Source organism: Gavialis gangeticus, unplaced genomic scaffold (assembly GCF_001723915.1).
Source record: "Gavialis gangeticus isolate Ggan-Ray unplaced genomic scaffold, GavGan_comp1, whole genome shotgun sequence".
Lineage (NCBI taxonomy): Eukaryota > Metazoa > Chordata > Crocodylia > Gavialidae > Gavialis > Gavialis gangeticus.
The window spans coordinates 157,921,126-157,931,311 of record NW_017729032.1 but is presented as its reverse complement, the minus strand read 5'-3'; the positions used below and the strand labels follow the sequence as shown (position 1 = coordinate 157,931,311).

Below are 10,186 nucleotides of genomic sequence, written 5' to 3'. Positions count from 1 at the left end.
TTTTTTTTTTTTTTTTTTTTTTTTTTTTTTTTTATAAAGGCATGTTTCTTATCTTTCATATTCTACTGTAAAAGCAGCAGTTAAAGAAAATCTATCTTCTTTGATAAATAATAGAAAAAGCATTAAGTGAAGTAACACGACATTTTTCTAATCACTCTGTTCACTCTGTCTTATCTGCATAGTTTTTAAGTGATCGTATAAACTGATTACTTCTGTGGAATGAGTAGGAATTGCTTAAAAAAAAAGATAACTTCATATAGTATTAAGTACTTCTGTTTACTGAAGTATTAACATTTGCAACTTTTTGTGTTTTAACTATGTTGCATTTCATATCCTTTGAAAGTGTATGAAACCCTAGCACCATTTAAATTGCTGGCAAAATGTTTAACTTAAATGAGACTAGGAGATTTCATTCCCTTAATAGCCTAATCAGGTGAAGCTGCAGAGATTGCTCAGTTTTGAATTAAACTGTAATAATGCAACTAATTCTGTAGTATTGCCTATATTTTTAAATAAAATGGCATTGATATCTGAGGTAGTTCCAGGACATCACTCTTCTCTATTCTGTCATTAGTCCTTATGGCTGCCTTCATTGTTGTACCTGTACATTGCACAGTCATTAACTGTGTTTATTCTTACAACATCCCTAAGGTAGGGAGGTAATAATCTCCTATTTTTCAACAGGTTGAGATGTGATAGTAAAATTGGGACTTTTTTTGTTTAAGTGTCCATATTTAAGCAAAAGTCCCTTTTGAAGTTGGAAGTTTTTCCCGTGCTCTGCATTTTTAGTGATATATGGCCCTGTGTTTTTACTATGTGTAGCAGTAGTGTCCTTGTGCATGCTGCACTGTTCCAGATAGGCTGCTTCATGGACCAGAAGCAGCATAGCCATATTTGCATGGTGCTTCAGACAGCATAATTGGCACTGCTAAGTGACAGGGCTTGTCAGTCTGCTCCTGTGTTGATTAGCTTGGCTGTAGCACTGTTACAGCTTAGGAGGTATGCTGCCTGGAACAGTATAGTGCAGTTGGCAATTTACCGCCCACATGCTGGATCCTGCCCATGGAACCATTTTATTCAGCATCTGGATGTCAGGCTTTGGAGGCATCCAGCAGCAGATGGCTTTGGCAGCACTCACTTTTCCGTGTTCCTGTGGGGCAAAACAGCAATGGACAGGTGTTCTTCCCAGGCCTCTGCACAGGAAAGTAGTTGTGGTGCATGGATCCTAGCACCTTTTTTCCTACTTGCTTTTAACCTGAGCTGAGTCATTCTGGCCCACAGCCAAGAAAGGTAATTGACTGCTGGTGTACTGTTTGTGTGCTGCTACAAGACACAGTGGGCATCTTTATACGTGTTCAGGAGTGTGGGAGTGTGAGGGCAGAAAAGGGACACTTTAATTAGGTCGACTTTCAAGAGCCACTCTAATTTAAAGCTTCTGCAGTGTCTTATGTGTTCAGTGTCCTGAGCTTCAAAATGGCAGCCGGACAAACTTAGTTAAAATGCCTCCACTGCCATTTTGAAGCAGGGGGCACTGAATACATGTGACACTGAGGCTGTTGTAGCATGCTAATCAGTACGCTCCAGCAAACTCGATTAAGTCTGCTCCAACATGTTTTAATTAGAACACGTTGGAGCAGGTGTCAGGCACATGTGTAGGTGCCTGGGGAGCCCAGTGGATAGACACGGCCAATATTTTCTCCCATAAGGTTATTCTTGGCAACCAGGGACTCAATTTAAGAAAGTACTTTGATCTCGCAAGTAAATCAGTGGCACTACACTTTAAAGCTAAGAATGAGACTTTAGTACCTGTGTTAGATGTGGGTCCAAATGGTACCTGTGTAAGAATAAAAGAATCTATCAGAGTTTACTGAAGTATGCCATTCAGTTTGGAGTTCTTGTAATGAAGATGCATCTAAAACAAGGACCAGCAACTTTTTTAACAAGCTGCAGGTTGGAACCAGCCTAGCTCCAGTTCAGTGAGAGCTGAGTGACTTTGGCGGTCAGTGTCAGAGGGCTTTTGCTGCCAACACTGCTTCCCCAGGCCAGCCTTAGCACAGCTTCTTGCTGCCTGGCCTGGGTATGAGCCAACGCACAGGTAAAGCCCTCTGGTTCTGCAGGCTGGTTCCAGGGGCTGGATCTGAATCTGGGCCATACATTGCCAACCCCTGGTCTAAAGGGTTATAGTATATGATATTTCATTTGATGTTAAACTAAGACTTAACAGTGAAAGTTGAAGAAATGTTTGTATATTTGTGTTTCCTGTTTAGGCTAGTAGAGTACTTGCAGGCAATGAGAAACTTCTTCTTGCTTGAAGCTGGAGATACTATGTATGATTTCTATACATCTATCTTTGATAAGATTAGAGAGAAAGAAACTTGGCAGAATGTATCATTCCTAAATGTTCAACTACAGGAGGCAGTTGGTCAGCGTTACCCAGAGGACAGTTCAAGGTAAAACTCATGAAATTGTTTACAGTAGTAGTAAAAAAAAATGAATTCCTTCTCTCCCTGTTGAAATAATAAGTTAATGTAACATATAAGTATTCTTTGTTCCCTTATTTGTCAGCACAGTGAAATTCCTCTTACTTACACTGGATTATTATGGATAGTAGTAAAATATTTAAATAGTAGCCTGGCAGTAAGCTAATGATGATGATTTTCAGTTAATATTGTAATATTCATTCCAATTGTACCTATAGAAATTTGCTTTTACTCTACCTTCACCCAAGCTCTGTTATTTATTCACTTGCAATGATGTTTTTTCATAAGTCTTATTTCTTTTATAACATTTTCTAAAGAAGCCCTGAACAGAGGTCATCTTAACCACTCGTTTCTTTCCAGATAAGATTTAATCATTGATATTTAACAGTGGTAAATTAAAGCAAAAATCTTAAGTAAAAGAACTACCTGCTAGTTTTTTAGCAAACCATTGCTAACTAGAGTCCTTGTTTCTTTGCATAGGCTATCTATATCTTTTGAAAGTGTTGATACAGCAAAGAAGAAACTCCCTGTCCATACCTTAGATGGCTTAACTTTGAGCTACAAGGTAAAACCCAGTCACAAAATAATGCTCTTACACCTTTAATTTTAAAACATTTGAAATAAGCTCCATGAAATTAAATACTCTTAATTTTCTTCCCTCACACTTTTAGGTTCCTTGGCCTGTGGATATAGTTATAAGCCTAGAATGTCAAAAAATTTACAATCAAGTGTTTCTTCTCTTATTACAAATAAAGTGGGCTAAGTACAGTCTAGATGTTTTACGATTTGACGGTAAGAAATTTCTTGAACAAGAGATTCTGTTTTTTAAATCTATTACTGAATCTAAGGTCTTGTTTTAGGGCATGTAGGTAGGTATAGTTTAAGGTTAAACTTGATAATTCTGTAAAACTCCATATTGGGATTGGCTGGAGGGTTTGATCTTATGGGGATAAGCAAGGTACAGGGAGTAAGGGGCTCACCTATAGCTTTCGCAACCCTATCAGGCAATTCTTCCGCTGGAAGGTATTTAGACTTGTATCTTCTAATTGTTAAAATGTATTTAAAATTGTAAGCATCTGGCTAAAGTTTGACACCTACCTCTTAGGGAGACAACATGTTTGTGTAACTTGTGGGGGTTTTTAATATGTATTTTATGTTGACTCCTTGGCTCTCACTTACCACTTCACAGGGTGCCACAAGTGGCATGAGCAGCCTCTGTGTGGCATGCAGTAGATTAGGGAGGGAACAGGGAACGCAGGTTACAGGTAGGGCAGGAAGCAGAAAATGGAGTAACAGATCAGGAAGGGGATTGGAGTTGCACTCAGTGGGTGCAGGGTTGACTTTGTGGCATGCCTGCCAAGAAGGTTGGCTCCTACTGTTTTAGCATGTAGCAAATGGCAGTTGCACATACCTTGCTTCTCAACCATTTCTCTATATATTCTTCATATATGTAGTTCTTAACAAAACATCTGAATTGGGAAGGCGGAAAAGCTGTTTCAGTGTATTTATGTGCAGATACTTGATTAAAAAAAATGTAGGGATTTCAATTTTTAAATGCAGTTTTGTATACCATGTACTCATAGCAACATGTTTCCTATTTTTTTTTTGTTTGTTTTTTTTGGTTTTTTAGAACTAGTTAGTGCTGCCAAAAAGCCACAGCTCAAGGAAGGACCTTTATTACAACAAGAGAGAGTTCCTCAGTTTGGACCACACACAGAGCTTATAAAACAACAAATTCATCGCATGTTCCTCTTACGTGTGAAACTCATGCATTTTGTAAACAGTTTGCACAACTACATCATGACCAGGGTTTGTCTCTCTATAATAATCTCTCTCACTTTAAGAATTTCAAACTGCACACATAGTATTGCTAGTTATTCAGAATAATTTTTGACTAAGCCTCTGTGTAGTTAAATCTTTTTTCTCTTTGTTGAAAATTTAAATTTAAAGTTTAAACTGTCTTTAAAATAAATGTTTTCCTGGATTTTAAAGTCAGTTTAGCAAATGCTAAACTGTATCTTAATGTGTGCAGTTCAGTATATTGATAGTAACACTTTTTTTATTTTTCAATATTTTCCCCCCAAAGCCTTTAAAGTGTGCTCTAATGCTGAGTATTCATTGACTCACTGTTCTGCTCTTTTCACCCCAGCCCTCTGGGTAGAGTAGGGGCAAAGCACTGTGGGATGCAAGAGGACTAACTAACATTCTCACTTCTCGAGCTGTTACAGAGATTTTTAAAGTACTCTGGTGGATGGTGTGGGGGATAGTGACAGATGTGCAGCTGATGTGCTCAGTGTTTGAAGTGCTCCAAATTGGAGTGGGATTTGGAGAGCCCCAAATGTATGTCTCTCCATGGCTTGATGAGGCTCTAGACAACCTGGAAGAGAACTGGGGCATTCCAGGCACTGAGGGACTCTATACATTTAAATGCTTATGGCTGTCTTTGTTTTAAAGATTCTTCACAGTACAGGTTTGGAGTTCCAGCATCAAGTAGAAGAAGCCAAAGATTTAGATCAACTGATAAAAATTCATTATAGATACCTGTCTACAATCCATGATCGCTGCCTTCTGAGAGAAAAGGTGTGCAAAGTAAAACTAAAAGTTGTAACTGCAGTTGAACACGGCAGAGCATATTTTTATTAAGTTATGCATTGTGTCTTGGGTTTTTGAATATAATTATAGTTAGGAGAGGCAGTGCCTTTCCAGAATGCAGATTGAGACCTGCTTTCCCTTTGTAAATCTCTGACTTTACTCTTTGGTCACTTCAGTTATTTCGAATGTTACTTGGGTTATAGCTGGTTAGATGTGGTGAATGGAGAGTGGGTGGGAATTTGAACAAATTGTAAATGTGCCTGGAAATATATTTAAGATTGTCTGCTACAGTAACAGAAATAGAAGGTGAAGAAAATTCCTGCCCTTCATAGTTCTACCATGTTACTGATATGATCCATTACAGATGTAGCAAAGTCTGAATGGGCTGTACCCAATTATTTAAATAGTTACTTCACTGTTTCAATGCAGCAATTGTATAATCTAGGATATTTAATCTATGGTCATCCAAATTAAAAGCTCCTATAAGAGAGAGGAGAGCAAATGGGGTTTGTTTACCAAGTATAAATAAGGCCAAGAAGTATGACTACATTTTGTTTTTTCAGATTTGTCACTTGTGGTATTTTTAAATGTCAACACTAGATTTGACACCTGGGTAGTTCACAGATGATACACTTGCTACATGGGGTAGCACTCTAGTATTTTATCTTTGGTTGCATTAGGCATCATGAAATAGTCAACCAGAGTCGAGCAGAATGCAACATAGAGATCATAAAATTGATTCAAATTAAAACACGCGCTTTGTACTGTGATTTTATGACCTGCTAAAATAATACCACAACTACTTTTATTTTAATTGTTCTTTTTAGGTTAGTTTTGTAAAAGAAGCTATAATGAAAGTGCTGAACTTGGTACTGATGTTTACAGAACGTTGGCAAGCTGGTTTGGGGGCTTGGAAGTAAGTGTATATCAATAAGCTTTTATAATGTGATCACTTCACAGCTCTGGCTTTTTTCTGGAGCACTTCTTTTTGCATGAAGTGATGTTACTTTGTATTGCATAGTGGAAGATAATTAGGAATAATAATGGGAAAAAAATGAAATGTGTGATGCTTCATCAGCTGGATGTACCTGCTGCTTGTGTAATCAAAATATTTTTGAGTAAGGGTGAACTTTATAAGAAAGTTATCTTTTTCCCTCTATTAGCCATAATGAAGTGAAAGACTCAGTTATCCTCCTTCTGCTTTAATTTTCTGTCTAAGACTTAGCTTTAACATCACTGGCAGTTAATATTGACATTTGTTTTTATGAGGACTGTGGACTTGACCTAATTCTAGTGTGTTCTGAAGGCAGGAGAATGGAAAACATGTTTAGCTTCTTCTGGTCTGATGTGTTCTTCCCCAAGTCTTCCATTTATGTGCAGACTGTCTAGGATAAGAACCTTGTCCTAGGTCTGAGAGTTGGGAAACCTGGCATTATTAAAGTAGCTGGAAGCTTTTTTTGCCAGTTACTTCAATGGAGCCAAGGTTTCATTTAGAATGTTCAGAATATTTAGAACATTCGTTTAGAACATTTAGAATGTTCAAAACTTCCTTTTGCCAGAAATAAGCCCTCTGTTCTTGTAAGCAAGGTACTTCTTGTCTTATAAGAAACACGGTTTTTTTCCTCCTATGATACCTGTTATGTGTATGGGAGCACATGATGAGAAATTTACCTAAGCTGGGATTTATACAAGTGCTGGCCAAACCACTTCCATTGATGCCAGAACCCTACCCCTAACTTATAAGCAGGGATCCTGCATTTCTGTAGTAAAAAAATCTCCAATTTTCAGTTTAAAAAAAGTAACCCAAAATTCACAGTTTTCCATGATTTAAAATGACACATCTTTCTCTCTCTGTCTCTTGATAGATAGATAGATATAGATATATTTATATATACACAAGTCTATATGTAGATATACCTATGTATTAGTGGTGTGTCATTTTAATCGTGGATTTTAAGTTACTTTTTTTAAACTGAAAATTGGTGGGAGGGGGGTGGTTATCAGAGAAATAAGCAGGATCCTGGTTAAGATAGTGTTGAGTAGTTCAGTTGATAAAGGAATCAGCTAGTCTGTTCTTGAAGTTCATTCAGCCTTTCAGGCTCTCAGGTGTTAAAATGAGATCTGTTTTTTGCCTTCTGGAGCCCATTTCCCACTAGGGAAGGACAAAAAGAGCACGTCTTCTCCAGGCAGGAGTTAACTTGTTAGATACCTACTACAGGGTGGTAGGAAGGATACTTTATTATTTATATTGTGGTAGTGGCTAGAAGCCGCAATCAGGAATTGAGACCTTGTTGTCGTGATACAACTGAAAAATACTGTCTTAAAGCTTTCAGTAAACAGAGCTTTTATTTTTCATCATCATTTAGAAAGGAAGGTTAGGCAATCGTATGTGAATTATAAATAATTATTAACCTGTTAATTGAATTGAACTGCACTTCTTTCTTAGGATGGAATCCATAGAGAAGATGGAATCTGATTTTAAAAATTGTCACATGTTTCTTGTAACAGTTCTAAACAAAGCAGTCTGCAGAGGCTCTTTTCCTCACTGTGAGTATACAGAATGTTTTTTATTCAGTAGGCGTTTAATGTACTGATTATATACAGTATACAATATACCCTGGATTTTAAGTAGAAAACTTTATCTGGAATTTATGGGATGGGACTGTATTTAATATCTGTTAATACATTCCAATTTGTACATTATCCCATATAAAAATGAGATAAGGGTCAGGTATTGGAAAGCATTATCTTATAATGATACCTCTGGTTTTCTTAGTACTGTCTCTGGCCTCTGCCTTTTAAGAGACTGGTCCTCCAGGTGTGCTGTTTTCTGAATCAGCAGTGTTACAGGGCTTCAGGTAAGCTAATTAGCACTGTGAGTGACTGGGTCATTTAGCCAGTCCCCATGCTTATTAGTCTGCCCCTGGCAGAATGTGGACCTGGCTGTACTGCTTCAGTTTAGGGAGGCAGCCTTCACTGAGCAGTGCAATGTGCCTGTGGCCCTTGCTGCTGGAGATGGTAAATTTTACTGTGTAGATGTACTCCTTGAGCATTTGTCATGCTTTGTTAATGAACAGTGGAACTTTTTTTCATTTGGCTTAATCCTAAGAAAGAGGATGAATGACAAGGGTACACAAATACCAAAATAATTGATTTCAATCATAATTTGTGATTTTGCCAAAGATCTTAACATGCCAGTTGGAATAAAACACATGATGATTAGACACTTGGTTACTTGTCACTAACAATGGCTGACATTGAAAAGAAAATTTGTAGGCAGAGCTGGTCACAGTCGAACATAAATTGCATAGTCTTGATTTAAATCTTCATATGTTTGTAGTGATTAAAATGTTTATAATGCCTACTACAGACTAAAGAGAATTATTATATTTACTTCATCTCATCAGAATTGATGTCCTAAAATGGGTAAAAACCTGCAACATTGTATTTTTAGCAGTTCAGTAGTATTTAGCAATATAATTTCTTTTATAGCACCATAATCTTGTATGGTGAAATGCATGTGAAAAGGGAGACATTTCCAGGAGATCGGTTTACGTCTGTTAGGAGTCAAGAGTTCCATTTTATTTTCTTTGTTAGCTATTACAATTTTAATGTGTCACAATGAGGTAGTGCTTCAGTCTTAAACATTTTGATTTCTAGTGAGAATATCACCTTTGTGTAGCAGTATTGTAGACCTACAACCACTTTACAAAGTGTTTAAGTGTAAATACGTGCACTTTAAGTACTCCTAGAATTAGGAATAAAATATTTGACAATGTGATAGCGGAATATATTGATGTCTGAGACTGCAAGAATAACACCAGCTGAATTTCTTTTAAATTGTATTGTTTTTTCACCATGACAGGGTATCTGGATATGGTGATTTATAATTTCAGGAGCAGAACCTAGATTAGCTGTGTTGAAGTAAATTTACTAGTGTAAACATGAGATTCTGCTCTCAGTGTTGGTTCTGCTATTAGTGGAATTATTCACTTGTGTGTGTTTTTACACATTTATGAAGGATGATGTTTAGATTTTAATTGTACTGTAATTAAGGTTTCACAGTCATCTGAAGGGTGCTTTACTAGTGATTACATAGTTAACAGTTCAGCCACTATGTCATTACCTTTAAAAATTCATCCTATGTACAGTGTCTGATTACAGTTTTGGAACCTTGGACATTATTTAATTATAAAGTCTGTCTTATCTGCCTCATAAAACTATAAATTTGACAATTTACAGTAAACATTTGTAGACTGATTAATTCTAAGCCTTTAAAATGTTTTTTCACAGTGGAGTCTTTAGCCTTGTCACTCATGGCTGGCATGGAACAAAGTTAACTCTACCGAAATGCATTGGATTATTCAAGAACAGAGTTCCAGCAGCATTCTCTTTCAACACTGTATTTATTTAAAACTGTGAGCATTATTGTGCTTAAGTTCTGAAATCTATATGTGTGTAGATAAACTACATTAGTCTGAAATTGTGTATAATGTTTGAAACTGTAAATGATGTACACTATTTAAGTATACTAGTTGTAGCTGTATTTTTCCATATGTATTTATATGCTAAAACCTTCATGTATGTTAAGTGAATTGACCTTATTTGAAAATGCATAAAATCTCATGTTTGTAAAGACAGTAGTAGTCACTATTTTGTGAAAGTGGTTGCTGATTTTTTTTTTTACGTCTCTTAAATTCCATTAATTTTGCAAACCTGTTTAACCTCCAAGCATCTTGGCAGACTAACTGTTCTTAAGAATATTTTTATATCTGAGAGCAGCATTGTTACACATTGTACTTGGAGCTGCACAGATGTTGATCATCTTAATGCTAGTTTAGTGCTAGGTTGGGGTTTGGAGCAGTCACACCTAGAAGTCTAGAAACCTTCTCTGGTTGTCTTCCACCTGCACAGCTGTGACTTGTCACTAGAGGCAGGGAGGTCCCTTCCAGCCCTACTTTTTTATGATTAAGGACCTACCTAATTCATGGAGGCTGCCTCCATATTTCATGGTCCTGGCACAACGTTGGGCACCATGTTCGCAGCAAAGCACAGCAGGCCCCTCACACCTCTGGCCGTGGGGCCCTGGAAGTCCTGCCCCTCCCCAGAGAGAC

The 10,186-nt window shown here is 37.2% G+C and overlaps 1 protein-coding gene across 1 annotated transcript in view; it reads left to right on the top strand.

The window, feature by feature from the left end:
* TUBGCP5 (tubulin gamma complex associated protein 5) overlaps positions 1-9,708 on the top strand; it is a 46,568-nt gene extending 36,860 nt beyond the window's left edge. The window contains exons 16-23 of the mRNA XM_019524998.1: positions 2,268-2,450; positions 2,961-3,045; positions 3,152-3,272; positions 4,111-4,289; positions 4,935-5,060; positions 5,900-5,988; positions 7,519-7,619; positions 9,366-9,708. Coding sequence (XP_019380543.1) covers positions 2,268-2,450; positions 2,961-3,045; positions 3,152-3,272; positions 4,111-4,289; positions 4,935-5,060; positions 5,900-5,988; positions 7,519-7,619; positions 9,366-9,412 — 931 coding nt within the window. The 3' untranslated portion in view covers positions 9,413-9,708. The remainder of the gene's footprint in view (positions 1-2,267; positions 2,451-2,960; positions 3,046-3,151; positions 3,273-4,110; positions 4,290-4,934; positions 5,061-5,899; positions 5,989-7,518; positions 7,620-9,365) is intronic.
* Positions 9,709-10,186: the final 478 nt, after the last annotated feature.